This window comes from Cricetulus griseus, chromosome 6, assembly GCF_003668045.3.
Source record: "Cricetulus griseus strain 17A/GY chromosome 6, alternate assembly CriGri-PICRH-1.0, whole genome shotgun sequence".
NCBI classification, from domain to species: domain Eukaryota; kingdom Metazoa; phylum Chordata; class Mammalia; order Rodentia; family Cricetidae; genus Cricetulus; species Cricetulus griseus.
In genome coordinates, this window is record NC_048599.1 from 74,620,078 (window position 1) to 74,639,992 (window position 19,915).

Genomic DNA, 19,915 nt, shown 5'->3' on the forward strand with positions numbered 1-19,915 from the left:
GCAACAGTAGAACAAAGACATGGGACTTAATGTTTTTTTGGTTTTGTTTTGTTTTGTTTTGTTTTGTTTTGCTTTGTTTTTTCCCCTGAGTCAGGGTTTCACCACATAGACTAGGCTGGCTTTGAACATGTAGTAGCCTTTCTCCTGTCCGCCGTGTGCCACTATGCTTAATGCATACACAAGTATTTTAAGAACTGGTTTAAAATTGTGTTAATACAGTTGTCTTCTTGATACTCTAAGGAAACAGTGTTAAGAACTGTGCTTAGGATGCTTCTGCCTTCTTTCTCCCACTATTTACCAGTTCTTTCCCCAGCCTATATGCCTTCTCTACCAGAAGGAAGTCAACTTGAGTCTTCTAAGTATGAACCTTTACAGATTTCATGAGAAAAAGCTATCCTTAGTGCGTGTGCTATACAGGGTTTTTGCTTTTTGTTTGACATTAAAGTGAAGTTTAGAGAGAGACATTGTCCCGGTGGCTCCAACAGAAATGCACTCTTCTAAAACAGTTGTAAAGCTCAAGACTTTGGCCTGAGCTTCCCCAACTATGCCTTAGCACATGCCCTGGAAATGATGAGTGCCATCTCCCATCTGCTCCTCCTCAGTTGAGGACACAGGGCGAGTGATATGACACTGGTCCTGGCCGCTGAGCCACACTGCTGAGCCATTGTGTCTGTGGAGAAGAGCACAGGCTCAGAGCTGTCTTTTAATTTCATCTTAAAACAAAGTTAGTGCTCCAGGTACGTGTTGTGAGGAAGCCTTGAGTCATCAGCCCACCTGCCCGTGTGACTCTTTCAAGACAAGTGCAGGCTACAGTCAGAGGTTCGTGAGCATGGTTAGAATCTTTGCCTTATTTATTATCTTTAGTATATATGATTATTAAATCAGAACTGGACTTAATGTTTTTGTTTATGTCAACCACAGCATCAAACCTTGGCATGTTGGCAGTTGTCTGATTTTAAGTAATAGTCCTTAAAATTAGTAAATGATGCACCAGAGTTAACTACTTTCTGAGGGGTGGGAAAGGTTGTACCTGAGCTAATTTCCCAAGCAATTCATTTATTTTCTCCTTTTTTAGAGTCTTTAACGTCCAGTCAATGCTTCCAGTTTAATCTGATTAATTGTTTTAATGGGCAGAAATTATTAAAATCATCTCTGCATTATAGCAGCTAAGTTGTTGGCTGTTACTAAACAACAGTTAACAGTTATACTTCATGAGCTATATAATAGTAAAATCAATAATAAAAGTTTATTGCAAATCACTGGTCAGAATTATTTGCTACTTTTTTATGATTAATGGCTCCTCTTCACTTTTATTCCTCACCAAGTACTATTTTGCCCAGTAATCTTAATTACTTCAGAAGTAAAACCAACTCACATCTTCCTTGATGAAGCAGTCACGCCAACAGGGAGATAGGGCTGTGCCTAATTAACACCACCACCCTCGTTGTTTTTAGATTGATGAGTCAGGTACCAGCCTGTTAGATGTTTATTATGTCCTTGTGTTTGTTTTCATCTGATGACTGAGAAAGCTAAAAATCTGTGTGAGAAGATGTGGCTGGTTTTTGGGGATAATACACTTTGCTAGATAAGCATTTAATTATTTCACAAAAATGGGAAGGGTCTATAACGTTGGTTTGTAACTTAAAAACACTCTAGAAAGGGAAATTTCCTTTCTGGGAGGTATTGTTCTGAGTCAGTAGGTTTTATTTTATATCAGTGCTTACATATTCATCTAGATGGCATTTGGGCTAATGACATCAGTCTCCAGGAATTGTGTCAGCTGTCATTAACCTTGACACAGTTTGGGTTTAGGTTATAAATATTATGGGTAAAAATTGATTTCCACATGGAAGTAAGCTGGTTAAAAAAAACAAACAAACAAACAAACAAAAAACCTTTAAAGAGGTCCAGAGGTCCATAGATTACTCCTTGGGACACTTGTCCCCTTTACTTCCTCTGCCACTCTGTCACCATCTCCAGGTTGTAAGAAGCAGTACTGCCAACAGCTTTTCTTCTGTGACTTTGTATATGGTGAGTAAAGGGACCTTGTCAGAAGGTCCTACTGTTAATTTTAGATTAGGCACATTCCAATTCCTTGTTCAGTCCTAGCATTCTGCTCATTGTGGGTTAATTCTTAGCTAGTCTGTTCTTAGGAGACAGCTCTGCTTTCACTTTATTTAATTTGCATAGTATGTCTACTGCTTTTAGAGAGGTAGAAACCGCACACAGGCTTTGCAGCTGGCTCTGAACCTGGACATACCCAAGTGTTCTCAACCCTGGATGTACTCAGCTGCCTTCCTCCCCACCTTGCTCACCACATTTCTGTTCTGGCCTTCCTTCTCTTAGAAACTTCATCTTCTTGGAAGTCACATGTTTTCTGCCTAGATACACCCTTCTCCCAGCCTTTTTACCTGCCTATCTACACCATCCTTCATAAATGTCCAATCTGCCCAGGCTGTCTGTTTTAAAATAACCAGACTTCTCACTCATTGCTCTGTCTCATTACTCAGCTGTGTTCCTTTTAAAGGATGGTTTCCATTGTTCTAGTTTGTTCGTGTGACTGATGGATGACTGCTATGTAGAATAAAGCTTGTTGGGAAGAGTCTTATCTAAGGACATTTTTTCCCAGCACCTGGAATGAGTGGGTGTTTGAGACAGACTGAATTACATACTGAGTGTAACTGTTTTGAGTCCACGTGTGTCTAAACTAGGAGTAATACCTCTCCCACCTAGCTGATGTGAGTTACATAACATGTGACACTTGGTTGGCTCTTCCTACTCTTCCCCCACTCTTTCAGTTATAGGAATCCAGAATGATGTAGCATTTCAGTTGTTTTGTCAGCTTGATCTCTCATCTAAAATATTCCAAGAACACCTGCACAGAAATGCCTGTACAGGGACTGGTGCCACACAGGGTGGGTTGGGTCCTCCTATATCAATTAACAATCAAGATAGTACCCCACAGACATGCCCACAGGCCAGTTCAACCTGGACAATCCTTTAATTAAGACTCCCTTCTCAGATGACTCTAGGCTGTGTCAAGTTGATAGCTAACTATAACCTAGCAAACTGAACTCAGGACTTCACATATCTTATAGTCTTAATTATATCCCTGTGTAAACAAATGCACCTTTGTTTTACAAAGTAGTATGAAACATGGGTCTGTAAGTACTTCATTTATTTTTTATTCTAAGTGATAATAATTTAGCAAGTATTTGTATGAAAGCCATAGGTATTATGAACATGGCACTTTCTGAATGCCATGTGACAACTCTGACATGAACATAGAGTAAAATGTTTTAATTACTACATTGCTCATCTAACTAGTGATACTTGTCTCCCATTAAAAGACAAGTTTTCTTTTTAATAAAAATTACTATCTTTACCCAATACTGAGGGGTTATGTGGGTTACACTCTAGGATCAAATAGATAGACCTATCACAGAATTTTGCTCATCATCTATAATAAGATACTAAGTTAAGCAAGAGGCTTTATTTGAGAAAGAATTATCTCAGATATGCCCATTGAGTTCTAATTATTATAAATTCAAATTATTAATTGGGTTTTGAAAATGTATGACTATCCATTGGATACCTAAAAAGAATCAGAAGACCGTCTAGGCCAGTGGTTCTCATCCTTCCTAACACTTTGACCCTTTAATACAGCCCTCATGTTGTGGTGGCCCCAACCATGAAAATATTTTGTTGCTACTTTATAACTGTAATTTTGCTGCTGCTATGAATTGTAATGTAAATATCTGATACAAAGCCCCAAAGGGGTCAAGACCCATAGGCTGAGAACCTCTGGTCTAGAGGAAAGACTTGCTTAGATTTTGTAATATTTGTTTTTAGTGTTTATCTTCCTCTCACACCTCAGCACTGTTTTTTAAGTCTATATTCCTCTCATTTCCAGAGATGCACTCAAGTTAGTTGAGTTGAAACAGATGGGCAAGATTACAGAATCCAGACCAGCCCCCACTCTGTCGGCATCTGTGCCTCCTCCAGCCACAGGCGGGCCATCTTACCCTAGGCCAATGATCCCACCAGTATCCATCCCTGGGCAACCTAATGCAACGGTAAGGTCTTCTCAGTAAGATTTTATGAGAAAGAAAATAAAAACAGGCACTGTGTGCTTTATAGGTACTTTTTAATCAATCCATTTTAACAGTAGCTTAAAGTTGTAAATGTAGACAGTACCCCAAATGGTTTTCTTGTAGATTTCTGGCACAAATGGAATGGTTTATATGGCACTGTCTTCCAAGTATAACTGTGATTCTGTTCCATTTTACCACGAATTCTAACCCCTCAGTGCAGTACATGTGTGCTGTAGCCATGGCATTTTCCTTGGATAACTTGTAGATCCTTTTTATGGGTATATTTGTTTTTTGTTGAGGGAATGAAGAGCTATTTAGAATTTACTGTACAACAGTCTACTTTGTTCCTCAGAGACAAGCAGTGTCACAGTTGTTGTGGTTTTCTTCTTCTGTTTATCCTATTTTTCTTCTCTGTGTCCCTTTAAAATCAGGGAGGTAAACGCACACTGCTCCCACTAATAGAGAAGATTGTTCTTTATCATGTTTGGAAAGGACTGAGGACTAAGTTTCATAGGCAACTTTTTTATGCACATTAACATTGTACTGTCTGTATAAAAATTTGTTGGTGTCAGATCTTCCTTAGAGTGGCTGTAGTAAGTTATTTAAAGTAGGAAGATAAGTCTTTCAAATAATCACAGGATATAGAGAGCATGTGATCAGAACACTTTGCTAACAGAAAGTGTCCTTAAAATATCATTTATAAAAGAAAAATAAATTATTGGTTTTTTTTTTTTTTTAATTATCCTTTGGTGGCTATAATTCCATCCTAGAATGGAATGAAGGGTGAGGAAGGGATTAAATGTAATTGGACACCCATGCCTTTACAAGAAAATTTATATTAAAATTGCAGGAAGATTTTTATTATATCATTTATACTTTATATTTTAAATTCCTAGGAAATAAGATATTCATGATTATTTTTAAATTACAAAAACATATGTTCTGTGACTGATTATCCATTATGTAATGTGTTGCCTTTTCCTATAGTATGCCATTTTTTTAAGAATTGCCTATAGTCAGCATTTGTAATAAAATCTGCCTACAGGCTGACTGGATGGATAGGTAGAGAGTTCTTTCTGTCTTCTCCTCATACTCAACATACCTGTGCATATGTGCACATATATGCATTGTACATATGTTTATAGTGATATGTTCCTCCCATATTCAACATGTCTGTATGTACACAAATGGTACATATGTACATGGTGATGATGGGTTGGTTTATTTCTAGCTATCTTAAACATGGTAATATAAGATGTCTTACTCATAACTGAAATACAAATTTTGCTATTTTTGTCTATAGTTGTGTAAACTCAAGCCAGATACTTATATTTCTTATATTCTCCCTTTATATAAAGATTTCTAATAGTACTTTTCTTAAATTAATCTTTTATGTCATAAATTATAAGACTGGATTTCAGATAGGTAGTTTATTTTTTTTTTCTCTGATTCTTACATTTTTCTTACTTACATTTTTCTGGACTAATTGCTTTTTTTTTTTTTTTTTTTTTTTTTTTTGCAGGGCACATTTACTGAAATTCCTGCCAGCAACATTCGGAGAGTTATTGCCAAGAGGTTAACTGAGTCAAAAAGCACTGTGCCTCATGCCTATGCTACTGCTGACTGTGACCTTGGAGCAGTTTTAAAAGTTAGACAAGATCTGGTCAAAGGTCAGTAAAGTTGAATGTACTTAATGCAGAATGTATGCTAACCTGATGATCAAGTCCTTTGTAAAATGTACCTTGTGTCACTTTTAATCATTTCATAACCTGATTGCACTCTACTCTGGCTTGTTTTAGCATAGGGATTGGTGGGGGCATTAATGGGTTTTTTCTTACATGAAATAGAGTGGGTGCATAATATTGAATTAATCACAGATTATTACTTTGTACAATAAGGATTTCTATTCTTCCATGCTTTCTTTCCAAAATCTCCTTTGTGATGTTTCCAGCCTGTTGTTCAGTTCACATTCATCCTACACTCTGCCACACACAGAGCCCTGCCAGTAGTATTATGGTGTCACTTTTTCATAAGTAAAAGTAAACTTAATATTTTTGTTTCCCTTAACTTGGTGGTTTTTGTTTGGCTGGTTGATTGTTTTGTTTTGGTAAGGATAGATGAATGACTTGCTCAGGCTAAATGCTTATCTTAATTTTGAATTCCTTTTCACAGTACTAGGTAGACAAAGATCTTATCTGATTTAAGAGTGCTTTGGGTGGTAAGTACATTTTAGACATCACGTGGGTGCCACCCTTCTTTATGCAATTTTTAATTGTATTTTTAAAATATGTTTTCTGATATTAAATTGAGTTATCTCTCCAAACACATTTCAAAATAAAGTTTCGAAGAGGTGTGGATTGTTAGCATGAATATTTTATTTCAACCTTCCCAATCCATTTGTTTTTTATTTCCTTATTGCACTGGCTAAGATTTTTGGTACCATGACAAATGTCAGTAGTATAGGCACATATTCTTTATATCTTCCTGTGTTTTGGGTGGGGAGAAGCATTCATTCTTTAACATTTACAGTAAGTTTTTTATAGATCTTTTTCAGGTTGAGGAAGTTCCCAGTCTCTGTATTCTGAGAATTTTAAGCATGAGTAGATGCCAAATTTTTGTCAAAAAGTTTTTGGTCATCTTTTGAGAGAACCTTTCCCTTTTGGTTAAGATGCCAAATTACATTGGCTGAATTTCAGTTGTTAAATCAACCCAATATTCCTCACACAAAGCTTCTTCATTTACTGTTTGATTTTATTAACATTTTGTTAAGAATCTTTCCATCGGCTGGGTGTCAGTGGCACTCAGGAGGCTGGGATAAGAGTATTACAAGTTCCCAGCTAGTCTGTATATGTATAATTATATTTATTATATAAGTAAGAAATACTGCCATTCTGCTTTCTTTCCTTGGGTTTGTTTGTGTTCACAGCATTTGTGTTCAGATCTTGTAGAAAAGTTGGAAAATGTTTCTTCCTCCTTTACTTTATGGAAGTGTTTTGTAGGATTCTTTTTTTAATATTAATAGAATTTAAGAGGGATTTTAACTGATACTGGGTTTGTTTGTTTGGTATTTTCAGGTAAGTTCTCTTTGTAGCTCACAGAGATTCATGATCGTCCTGTGCCTAGCTTTGCACATAGGGTTATAGGTGAGCATTACCAAATTCGGTTTCTTAACTATATTTTTACTAACTATCATCAGTACTTGAAATTTCCCATAGTAAGGAATTGAAAATAAAAATAGTTACTTAAGTCACCTTTGCACATCTTGGATCTGAGAAACCTGTAGCCTTGGAGATAGAACCATCTTACGTGAAGCTGGGTGGATATACAGTCTGAACATGAAAGTTAGAAGTGGAATTGGGGGGCGCGGGAGTTATCATCATCTTACTGCATCAGAACCATGGAACTGAAAGTTCCTGTCAGGAGCATATGAACACTAAGAGTAAGTGAGTAGTCAGAGAGGAGGACCTGGAGAGTCTGGGCAACCAAGGAAGTCAGTAAGTGCAAGTGTTCAAGGTGAAAAAAGTGATCGTGTGCAGAGTGGTTCTAAGGACTGAAGTACGATGAGGAGAGAATTCTAGGTGAGCACTGTGGACTTAGGCAGTGTTACTGGCTGGTGCTTATGGCCATAGGATTCTGGGTTGTCATTGTATGCCTGTTGAAGCAGCTGAGGGGGCTAGGAGAAGTCAGCAGAATGAGGTCCCAGTATGACTACCATATATTTGGATTTGTACGGACCAAATCTTTAGCCTGTGGTTATCCTTATAATGTATCCAAATACTGGAAATGCACTTATCTTTCTACTCCTAGGGGAGATTTTTAACAAACCAAACAGAATGCATATATAGTTCTGGCTTGTGACTAGAAGACTGGTGTGCAGCTGACACTTACTGCATGGTTTTGTAGTGTACGGGCCAGTACAGTTTGTCTAAGCTCTGTTTAAAATCTCCCATATACTTTTGTAGTGAGCTATTGTTCACAGAGAATTCATTGATGCCACAGTAACAGGATACATGTTTCTTTCCATATGTTATTCACTAGATCGTGATCTTAAGTCTTTCTACAAATTTTTAAAAGAAAGGGGTGTGCTTTACCTTCTCAGGTACCATCATACCCATTGGCAGTAGCAAAGGGAAAAGTCAGTTATGATCAGTGACATGGAAAGGGAGGGGACTCCACTTTGCCCTTCAAATATTATGTATTATGTATGTATACTGCAAAGGAAATTTAGCCATGTGGGTTTGCCATAAATTTACAGAGCTCCTCGGCATTTGAGCTAGGACTATGCCAGCATTACTTCATCTTTGAAAGTTGCTATATCCTTTGACATTGAGTTAAAAAGCAGATTCCATTTAAGCCCTGTTTAGTGCTTAAAGGTGCTGTCTTACATTCTTTTTGATGTACACTTTGTAGTAAAAAAGGAAATTTAAGTGCCCTTTATAAATACAGTAATTATTTGATGTACTTACATACATTGCTCTTCTAGTATATCAATATATTATAAAATGTGCATAGACTAAAGACATTTGGAAGTGAAAAAATTCTACACAAGTGTATAGATTGTTTGCTCTTTAGTGGCGTCCTAGTTGGGCCTTTTATTTGACTGTAGTTATAATGTGTTCTTCAAGTTCTCGTGCATGACTTCCGAATAACTTCACAAAATGGTAATCAAGGCTTAGAGGTGAACTTTGGTGGAGAAGAATTCCACTGAAAATGGAATGCAAGGTCCTGAGCATAGTAGCGCAGATTACCACTGCTGTACCTCAACCCCTACAATAGTGAGCTTTTGTGTCCTGACTTCCACTGTGTTAGGTCTTTGTTTAATCCACATTTTGCTAAAGCAAGGAGACCTGCATCATGAAGCAAATGTAGATCTGGTGTTTTTTCATCACTGTATGCCAGACTTGTCCATAATCTACAAGTTGAAGTCATAAGGGTCGGTGTTACAAATACTGGTTTGAATATGCTTTATTTTTCTTTCAGACGACGTTAAAGTCTCAGTGAATGACTTTATCATCAGAGCAGCAGCTGTTACTCTTAAAGTAAGTGGCCAAAGCAAAATAACTATGGCTTCTAAATGTCTCATAGCTTAAGATGTGTATAATTTTATTGCTAAAAATATCCTGTTACTTAATCTTGTTTGCTTTACAGGTAAGGAAACTGAAAATCAAAAGGACTCCCAAAGTAGTTATAGCAGAATAAGGATCATTTATTCAGTAAACACTAATTGTCCCCTGTTGTACTAAGTGAAGAGTAAGTCTGAGCAGTTACAATGAGTGACAGCATAAACAAAAGCCTCCATGGTTTCTGCAGTTGTGACTTTATGGAGTTTTGTTTTGTTTTGGGTACTGGATCACCCAAGTCCTTAGCCATGCCATGCAGGTGCTCTGTTTCTGCATTGTCCTGTCACTCTCCAGCCCTGATGGGACTTGATGAAATGAATTCTGGCTCTTTGCTTTAACTTTACCTGTACTCATTTCAGGTAATTAAAAGGGCTTTTATTTTTAGTTTTATAGAATTCACTGAGTCTAGTTGATATTTATGAGATCTTGGTGCTTTCTCATTTTCCTTCATAGTTACTATTTGCCTGATTTTCAGCCTTCTCTTCATTTTTGAAGTATATATTTTCCCAGAAAGTTGCCTGTGTCGTGCAGTTTCCCAAACATGTTAACCTGAAGCTTCTGCTATGATTCTTCAGTGTTGATGTTGTCTGAGACATTTTAAATGACCTTCTTGTATTGTTGCAGACCTGTGTTTCCATTTCCTTTTGTTATTGTGTGTTTCTTCCTTTGCTTAGGTCTGTGTTAGAAAACTTGAGTGTGGAATTCATTTTAGTAATTTGTAAAGAGGGTTAAGATTATGAATATTGTTTTGAATCCAATTTAGATTATATCCTGCGGGTCTTCATTATATAATTATTAAATAAATGTAATTCCAAGATAGCCTTCCATGTTGGGGGTTTGGTGTGTGTGTGTGTGTGTGTGTGTGTGTGTGTGTGTGTGTGTGTGTGTGTGTGTGTGTGTTTCTGTGCATGGGCTTGTACATGTGTGTGTACACCCATGGAGTCTTTAAGAGGGCTTCAGATCCCTTCAAGCTGGAGTTACAAGTGGCTCTGTGCCACCTGAAGTGGACACTGGGCATCAAGCCCTGACCCTCTAGAAGAGCAGTATAAGCTGTCAGCCTGAGCCATCTCTCCAGCCCCTTGTTTTCTGTATTTTGTATGATCTGAAGAATTTGGAATCTTTCGAGGGATTAGGATATTTTAACATTGTGACAGTGTTGTGAATGGACAGTACAGAGAAGTTCTAAGAACAGCTGACTAATTACAGTGTAGAGTAAAAACGAGAGTCCACGTAAGTGAGGAAGTCATCCTAGCAGAGAGGCACAAGCACAGCAAAACAGACAGAGCGGAGGCAGGCCGCTCTTCCCTTGGTAAATGACATGCCTGGACACTTCAACCTTACTCTGCCGGAAGCAGAGGATTTCTGAGAAGAGAAGCTGGCTTTTGATTTCTGTATTCTGCACTGGTTTTGTCCTGTGATACTCATCAATACAACATCAATATACAACTTCTAGGCATTTAGTCATTTTGTATATTCTTTTCATCCTTAAGGGTAGTTCTCTTTATGTTAAATCTGTGCCTGTGCACCTGTAATATCTATCTCTTTTTGTGATGCTCAGGAAATTTCTTTTAAATAGGGTACTCATTTACTGAAGGCTTGCTAATATGTATTACAGAGATATGCTAAAAATACAAGTTTTCATGACAAAGAAAAGTAGTTGAATGTCACTACTGCTTTCTGCTACATTGTCCCCTCAAGTTCATATTGGTCATATAGTTCAAAACATGTATATTATCAGAATTGTGTCAGTCATACTGCCGAAAAGTGTTTGTTCTTCCCAAACATGATCAGTGATCAGTGGTGAACCAAGCCATTTTTTCCCAAACCAAAGTCTTATGTATTTCCTTCTGTCCAGGTGTATTCCCATGCACAATAATGGAAGTCACATTTCTCTGACTACTTTAATCTCAAACTGCTTCCTTCATAGCATGTTTCTTTCCTACTTGCAGCAAATGCCTGGGGTTAATGTCAGCTGGGATGGAGAAGGCCCAAAGCAGCTGCCCTCTGTGGACATTTCAGTGGCTGTGGCAACTGATAAAGGTTTAATTACACCAATCATAAAAGATGCAGCTGCTAAGGGTGTACAGGAGATCGCTGACTCTGTGAAGGTATGTGTCCGGAAGTGGTACTTGACTAGACTTTCATCTTGACACCTGCTAAGAGGCCTTTTTGTTTTTAATGTGTATGTAGATATGTTTAGAGAGGGTATGTACAGGTGCCCTCAGGCCAGAAGAAGGTGTCCAGCTGCCCTGGAACTGGAGTGTAGATGGTTGTGAATGTAGGTGCTTGGAAATGAATCCTAGTCCTCTACAAGAGTGGTACATACACACTCTTAACCATAGAGCCATCTCTCATGCCCCCCTTCTGAGATTCTTAACATGATTAGGTTACACAGTGGTTTGTAGTGGGGATTAGTAGTGATCTCAGGTGTTTCTCTTACATATCTAGGCTTTCAGTTTTTATCAAGGCATTGCCTATTTTAAGGAAATTTAGTGTTCAAAATGTCTAAAAATAATGTATAGCTAAATTAGAGGTCAGCTTCATTCATGTTCTGGGCAAAACCCTAGTTTTTCAAAGTCCAAAATTTAGTATTAAAGATTGTCTTAGTTAGGGTTTCTGTTGCTTCGATGAAACACCATGACCAAAAAGCAAGTTGGGGAGGAAAGAGTTTATTTGGCTTACACTTCCACTGCACTGATCATCATTGAAGGAAGTCCGGACAGGAAGTCAAACAGGGAAGGATCCTGTAAACAGGAGCTGATGTAGAATCCGTGAAGGAGTGCTGCTTACTGGCTTGCTCTTCTCTGGCTTCCTCATCCTACTTTCTCATGGAACCTGGAACCACAACTCCAGGAGTGGCACCACCCACAATGGGCCCTCTCCCATCAATTACGAATTAAGAAATTAAGGTTTTTATGGAGACATTTTCTCAATTAAGGTTCCCTCCTTCCAGATAACTGTAGTTTGTGTGACAAGTTGACATAGACTAGCCAGCACAACGATGTTATTTCAGGTAAATTTTAAAGTTGTAAATTAAGACCACTGAAGCCAAGGCAAAGATACTTTAGCTTTCTTGAATCTCTTGAAAAGCGATTTTTGAAGTTCCAAGATGAAGAAATTTTTATCACTAAAGCATATCACATTCCAAAGTAGTGATGCATGCAGGTCAACTTTGACAGCCACCATAATTCCCAAGGGCATTTCTTCACATAAGTATCACAGGTCTTGAAGTGTTCACATTGAAACTTTGATACTCATTTGATTGATTGTTCTCATTTTTGCTGTAGTAAGGATGTATTTTATGCTGATTGGTAGAACAAGTTATATAGTAGATAAAAGGCAGAAGTAAGACTTCCTTGGGGAGCTCACAGTTCCATTTGCCCAAAGTAAACATTGCAAGTTGGCTGTTTTTAAGCATAAAGCTATAAAAAAAGATCCTACTTAGAATTTTAGAATTATACATAGTTAAAGGTGAATTTAGTGGGTCTGACATTTTTAGTTCTTCATTCTTCGAAAAGAGTTGCAGCATATATCTATATGGATTAAAATTGTTGTTCTTAATTTGAAGATTGTACTAGCTAGGTTAGTTTAAAAGTCAAAGTTAATAGACTGGTTTTCTTGGATATAGTGTAAGTTGTTTCTTCTTGCCCACAAAGGATGCATTGCAAAGCCTCCTCATAGATGCCATAAAACTTTTTCTTGTGGGTACAGACCTGTGCAAAGCTTAATTTGTAAATAGGGCACAGTTTGGGGTTAACAATAACACCAAAGTAGAACAGTTATAACAGTGTCATGTAATAAAATTGCCAGCATCATTATTCTTGCCCATTGGAAACATTTTTAAGTACAGTATGAATTATGTGAACATGAGCATGTGGTGAGCACTGATCTTGTGGAGAGAGCTACTCAGTGTCTTATGGGTGGACAGTATATACAGCATGGAAACACTGGAATAGAGAGGCATTGCATGCTTTGGATGGCTCCATTTGTTCATCATGCTCCTCAGAACAGCTTGTAACTTCAAAGTTACTATACGTATCTAGCATTTTCCATTTATTGTTTTCAGCGTGTAGGTTGACCACAGGGTAACTGAAGTGCCATCCACAAAGTGAAGCTACAGGGTAAGGGAAATACTGTTCATGAACTTTATTCATCCAGCATTTTCAACACTGTTGAGAAACATGTACTTCAGTGTTGTGAAGGTGAAATGAGATCAAGTGTTGAAATAACATTTTTAAAATGCTAGTAGAAGTTACTGATCTGTAGACCTGGGATTTCCCCATCTTGGTGTGCATTAAATGTTAACTATTATAGGTTTCTGAGCAATTTGGCAATTTTTACTACTATATAATACCACATCATTAAAATAACTATGCTAGCATTCTCTGGTCCTTGCATTTGAAAGAACCTTAGCTTAAGAGATGAGCAAGTAGTCCTAGCACCTCTCAGGTTTGCTGAGCGCAGGCTGAAGGTACAGCTGCTTCAGCCCAGGTCAGCATGCTGTTCTTAACCTGATGGCAGCCAGGCACTAACCTAGGTGCTGTGCCTTATCTCATCACCCATGGTGACTCAGCGGCAGCTCTCTGGTAATAAGTGCACTCACTAGCCTGTGCTTTCCTGTTGAATTGACTCCTTACCCTCCAGGAAAGGTAAGCAAGCTAAATTCCAGTTTTGGAATTACAGTTGTCATTTATATGTGAAGCATTATACTGTGTCTTGTTCAGAAGTATAATGCTTTTGTGTTTGAACCGAAGAAGTCATGTAGAATGATTTTAATTCTAGAAGTAAAATCATTTTGTGACTATATAAACTAATATGGCTATCTCTTAAATGAATGCTTTGCAATCTTGTTATAGAATTCTAAAGGTGTTTGTATAATTAACAGTGACAACAGTGACTATAATAACAGCAGCTGGCATTCTGTGTATCAGCTTTTCCCCCCTTTTTGGAAAGGATCTCTCTATGTAGCCCTGGCTGTCTTGGAACTTGCTTTGTAGACCAGGCTGGCCTCAGTCTCACCAAATGCTGGGACTAAAGTTGTGTACCACCATGCTAGCCCTGTGTGTCAGCTTTTGTTGTAAGGCATATATATATTAATTCTCTTCAGTTTTCTTTAAAGACATCCTATCAGGGACAAGATGATAATTTCATGAGATTGAGAAACTGATAAGGAATACATTTAAATAATTTGTGTAAGCACCTGTGCCATTACGTGATGGGTCTCTTGTTCAACCCTGTCAGCTGGGCTCTAGAGTAAAGCCTGTGCTACCAACAGCTAAGCTTTACACTTCCCACTAAGTTGTTTGGTGGTAGTGGTGATGCCATTGTTCCTCTAAATCAGTAACATTTTCTTTAAAACAACAAAGGAACAAAATCATATCCATATTAAAGAATTGAGCAGATGGAAATAGCTGAAGAATCAACCGTTATGCCACACATATTGCAGCGACTTGACTGAAGAAAAGGAATGCAGCTGTGCAGCTATGGTGTTCTGGCTGTTAGACTAATCTCGAGTCTCAGGATTGAGATCCTGAGACAGAAAGTGAAGAACAGAGAGGCCTGAGTGTACCAGTCATCCACCAAATAAACAGTAAAGGCTGTGCAGGAATGTGAGATCAGGGCTTCAGGCAGCTAGTAAGCAGGCTCTGAGGAGACTGGCACTCTTTGCCTGGGAAAGCGGGAGCCATCTTTGGGGCCCTGGATCTTGGGCAGGTTGGCCCAGGACCCATGCTGGCAATGTACAGCTTTCTCCTGGACCCTCACTTGACTGGCTGTTTCTAATGTTTGTATCAGTTCCAATGCTACCTTCACAGGCCTTCTGCAGCATCCATGGCTTGTACATTTCCCTATCCTGTGTTCCATGACCCTGTTGCCTCACTGTTGCAAAGTAAAGTATTCATTTGTTGACCTTTCAGGTTCTCTGCTACCTGATGTTAACTATCCTGTCCATGGTCATAGATCCAATTCTAAGAGAGTGCTTGGAATGCACTAGTTGTTCAATGAATTTGTATTTTTAATAAAACTTGCTGATAATTTTTTCAAGGGCTTGTGGGTCACTGTAAACCCATCTGTGGACCTCTGACTAAGTAGACCTATGCTACTTACTCACTTCTTGACCCCAAGTCATCCCTAAGATGTCAGTGTGGGGTTAAAGGCAAGTTCCAGACAAATTCAGATATGCAGAGTACACTGCATCGTTTGTATTTATTTTACAGAGAGTTACTATATTACATGTATACTATATGTAATATTACATATAATATGTAGTTAGTATTACTATATGTGTAATTATATTTATATAAAGTAGCAGACCCTAGGTCCTGTGCTATGCTTATTTCTTTATCAAAAGACAGAGGCAGTCTTTTCCTTATAATCTACAAAACATGAACAATACTATATTTTCTCCAAAACCTACTGAATTGACAAGAATGCTTACTTTAATATTTTTGTGGTACAAGAAACAAACTTTATAGGCAGCTTGTTAGTATTGTGTATGGAAGGCAAGGAACCATTGCACAGCATTGGTACACGGCAATCTGAGAGCTCGAAAGCTTTTCAGGGAACTTCGTTGAGCTTTAACTTCTCAGATTGTCTGTTCTCAAGCTTCCTGTAATTGCGTTAGGCAAGTGTTTAAACATTTAACACTTGCCCTGAACTACAAGAGTATACCCTGTACAAATATTTCCAGTGGCACAGTTAACTAGCACATGATTTTGTTGTTGTGCTCTGTTCTTTTCTCAGGTTCTGTCAAAAAAAGCAAGAGATGGAAAATTGTTACCTGAGGAGTACCAAGGAGGATCTTTTAGGTAAGATTTAAATTTGGAATTATCAGTAGCATCAAGCAAACAGAATAAGACTTACTCAGTCCATGTCAACCATTTTTTGTGTATTTGTTTAAGACATTTTAAAAATGCAGGCTCAGCATCATGTACTCTAAATAGCAGAACATGTGAAAGTATTGCTCAAAGTAGTTCGGCTTTCCTATCACAGCGAGAGACACCTATTGGTTGGGAAATAAACACTCTTTTTATTAGCTTTTAGCAATCATAAAATGACCTCCAGTTCTTAAATTTTTATTTTTTAGTTACTTTCTAAGCAAGGTAGATTTATAAACCTCAGCCATTTCCTTTCTTGTGATTTATTATTTTTATCATCTAAATAATGAACCTATGATAGGTTTTCATCACCAACACTAATTTTAAGTGTCACTAACATAAAATATACTGAGCATAGCGTGTGTATTTTGTAAGGTGAAGAAATATGATCCCCCCCCCAAAAAAGATACAGAATGTATCCCAAATGCAACTTTTTGTCCTTCCAAATGCCATCTCCCTTTCTTTTGGGGGGTGGTAATGGGGAGTGTGACAAAAGTCAGAAACCTGCTAGACAAATTCTAAAAGTGCTATAATACCTGCCATCCCTCTTTCAAGGGTAATGTTATTGTGAAGGTGATCATAGCTTCGTTTTGGTGCTTAATCATTGTATAATTAAAAGATATATACATAATACTTTGTAATTACAGTAATCCTATTGTCTAGCCTTTTGGCGTCGTGTTCATGAGAGTTTCACTGTGATTGCTGTTTGAAGCAGTCATTTGTTCGCTGCTGTAGTATATGGTAACCTCTGGTTAGTATACCCCCCCCAATAGGTATTAAACTTCCTTCCAGCCTGGTGCTCTTACAAATATGGCACTGTGTACATGCTTAACGTTGTCATTGTCTTATGGTGCATGCTTTTATTGTGTGGTCCTAAAAGTAGAATTCCTGGATTAAAAGCTTTGATAGATTCTGCCAAAGCGTTCTCCAAAATGATTATACAGATTTGCACTTCTGTTATTGCATGGAGTCCTAGTGTTCTGTTCTGTTCTTGACAACATTTTAATGTTAGGCTTTAAATTTTACCATTTCTTGCGAGGGGAGTGGTTAGTGGTGCTTTTTGTGGTCAGGAACACACTAATGAATAGTGATGGACACCTTTTTATTCATCAGTTATTTGGTTACCTGGTAGTTCATCAGATGAAGTCACTGTTAAAGTCTTGCTTCTGCTTTTTAAAACCAGTCTGTAGGACTTAGCACGTGCAGATGCACAGGTGGCTTCAGATCCCTCTACCATGCCTCTGGCTCTCCTGGTGATGTTTTAATGAACAGAGACTGCATCTTAAAGAATTTCTATTTTTCCTCTGGCCCGTGTTTTTCCTCTGGCAGGAACTCTGGTCTTTCCAGTGAAGCTCTTCTGGGTCGTCTTCTGGGTTGTCTTTGGGAGGCACTGCCATTCTCTTTTCACGTGATGCTAGATCACGGTCCATCTGGAATTAAAGTTCCATGCCCTCTAAAGTAGGAGTCAAAGATCTTTCTTTCCTGTAAACACATGAAATCAGCCCAGGATTGTATACTGAAAGTTTTCTCCCCGTAGCACTGGGAAGGTGACTTGGCTGTCCTATTCAGCTTCCATGTTGTGTTTTCTTTGTTTGCCTGGCTCTTGCTCAGTTAGCACTAAAACATAACTACCATGGTAAGAAAACTGCCCAGTTTTGTTCACACTCATGATTATCTTTTCTGGCTCCTCATATTCTAAAAACTTTAGGGTCCCTTTGTCACTTTTCAGACAGACACACAACATATGCCTAGCTGAGATTTTGATTAGATTCTGCATTAAATATGGCCATCCAGCCAGTATTAACTGCTTTGGTTTCTTTCATTTGTTTCCTATCTTTCTGTATAGAGGTCGTAGATCTTCATTACATCTACTACCCAATGTCTCTCTATTTTCAGATTTCACAGCTAAATATTAATAACTTATGTATAATATAATGATATTGACCTTTTGCCTGGCAGCATAAATTCACTTACTAATTGTGTTTCTGTGTTGAGTTTTAGCTCTTCAGTGTAGACCACCAGTTCATCTGTATATCCTAACAGCTGAATTTCTTCTGTGACTAGTCATACCTTACATTTCTTTTCCTTGCAGTATGTCACTGATTAGGACCTCCAGTTAGTACTGACTGTTTGATAATAAATAGTTGTGATATTCATGTGTAAGCTGCTAAACATATTCTTTATTTTTAAGTAGCATGGTATAAGGTTCAATAGCACACTACAGTCATTTGTTAAAGTACAAATGAATATTTTGGGCCATGCTACCTTCAGCAGTTTTTTTCCCCCTCTAGTATTTCCAACTTGGGGATGTTTGGCATCGATGAGTTTGCTGCGGTGATCAACCCTCCTCAGGCCTGTATTTTGGCAGTTGGGAGATTCCGACCAGTGCTGAAGCTCACTGAGGATGAAGAGGGAAACCCCCAGCTGCGGCAGCACCAGCTTATAACTGTCACAATGTCAAGTGACAGCCGAGTGGTTGATGACGAACTGGCTACCAGGTTTCTTGAAAGTTTCAAAGCAAACCTAGAGAATCCCATGAGACTTGCATAGTCTTCAAAGACCAGACGTTTACTGAGTAGTTGTTAGCCAGATATGCTATTGGGTATGAGTATGAAGTAGGTGAAATGCTTATTTATATAAGGCGAAAGCTTTTTGCCCAAGCTGTCTTCATTTTCCCTGTATGTTTATTGCAGAAATGTGTGATGATAAACTGTGACTAATAAAGAACATTTGGTTAGTCAAATCCATTTTTAACTCTGGTGCTGTATAGAAGGGTATTAAACTGATGTAAATCACATCCCATGTTTGGTTCATTTGAAATTTTGGAATAGTAGTGAATGTATAATATTGTAAAATTAAAACAAAATATATAGAACTCTACCTTAATCGTGTTGAAGTTATGATTGGGCTTCAAAGAGATGTCTGTCCATATTGGGACCTCTCTTTGTTTTTAATAAGCAGTGCTCTTGATATACTTGAACAATTTAATATGTACAGTTAGTTTATTCTAGATTAGTAAATAAGGATTACATTTTACTAGGGGTTGTGACAACATTATTAAACTTTTGTGTATATAAAGTTAGGTGTCTCAGCTATATATATTTCCAATCTTATTTTTTATGTCTATGACACTGTGAACTTCTAAAGAATAAAATAAAAATGAAGAAAGAGGAAGAACAAGAGTTGTTTATTCAGAGACCCTACCTCATAAAAGTTGGGGGAGTGACTGGGTTTGCAGCAGTCACCTGAAGCATTTGAAAGACTGAGAATAACTCTGAATTCCGAGCTAGTTTGGCCACGCCATGAGACTCATCTCACAGAGGGGACTGGAAGAATTTTTTTCTGTGAAAACCTGCAGTTGATCTAAACTTTTAGAGTGAACTCTTCCTGCTGAATTGGAATAAATGGAAATGAATTATGTTCTCTCTTACTGCATGTTGTAAGTTTGTGTTGTTTTAAATGCAAAGTGTTGTTTGTTAAAGCATTGTAATCAACTTTGTATTGTATAATCAAATGTGAGGAAATAAAAAATTCTAGTTTACTTTAATATGACATGCAAAATAGAAAAGTGGCTGATAAACTCAGCATAGTGATTCACACCTATAATCTTGGGAGACCAAGGCAGGAAGATTCTCATGAGTTCAAGGCTATCCTGAGCTGCAAAGTGAGACCCTGTTTCAAAAGAGATTAGAAGACCTAGGAAGCAGAACAGAGGAGAAATAGCCTTCTTTTACTCCATCTGTTGAACCAAATTGTCCCTTATTATCATTAATGTTAGAATAGCTCCTCTCTGTTGGCAACTCTGGCAAGATAACAATATTTAAAT

At 37.9% G+C, this 19,915-nt stretch overlaps 1 protein-coding gene and 1 non-coding gene across 6 annotated transcripts in view; one reads left to right on the top strand and one right to left on the bottom strand.

Moving 5' to 3' along the window:
- Positions 1-19,263, top strand: part of Pdhx (pyruvate dehydrogenase complex component X) — a 58,292-nt gene extending 39,029 nt beyond the window's left edge. For all 5 annotated transcript variants that reach the window (XM_027422371.2, XM_027422372.2, XM_027422374.2 and 2 more), the window contains 6 exons: positions 3,914-4,076; positions 5,617-5,764; positions 9,075-9,133; positions 11,164-11,322; positions 15,956-16,020; positions 18,381-19,263. In XM_027422371.2, coding sequence (XP_027278172.1) covers positions 3,914-4,076; positions 5,617-5,764; positions 9,075-9,133; positions 11,164-11,322; positions 15,956-16,020; positions 18,381-18,639 — 853 coding nt within the window. In that variant the 3' untranslated portion in view covers positions 18,640-19,263. The remainder of the gene's footprint in view (positions 1-3,913; positions 4,077-5,616; positions 5,765-9,074; positions 9,134-11,163; positions 11,323-15,955; positions 16,021-18,380) is intronic.
- LOC113833220 lies at positions 16,568-16,627 on the bottom strand. The gene has a single exon (XR_003486678.1). It is a non-coding gene; the product is annotated as a U7 small nuclear RNA (small nuclear RNA).
- Positions 19,264-19,915: the final 652 nt, after the last annotated feature.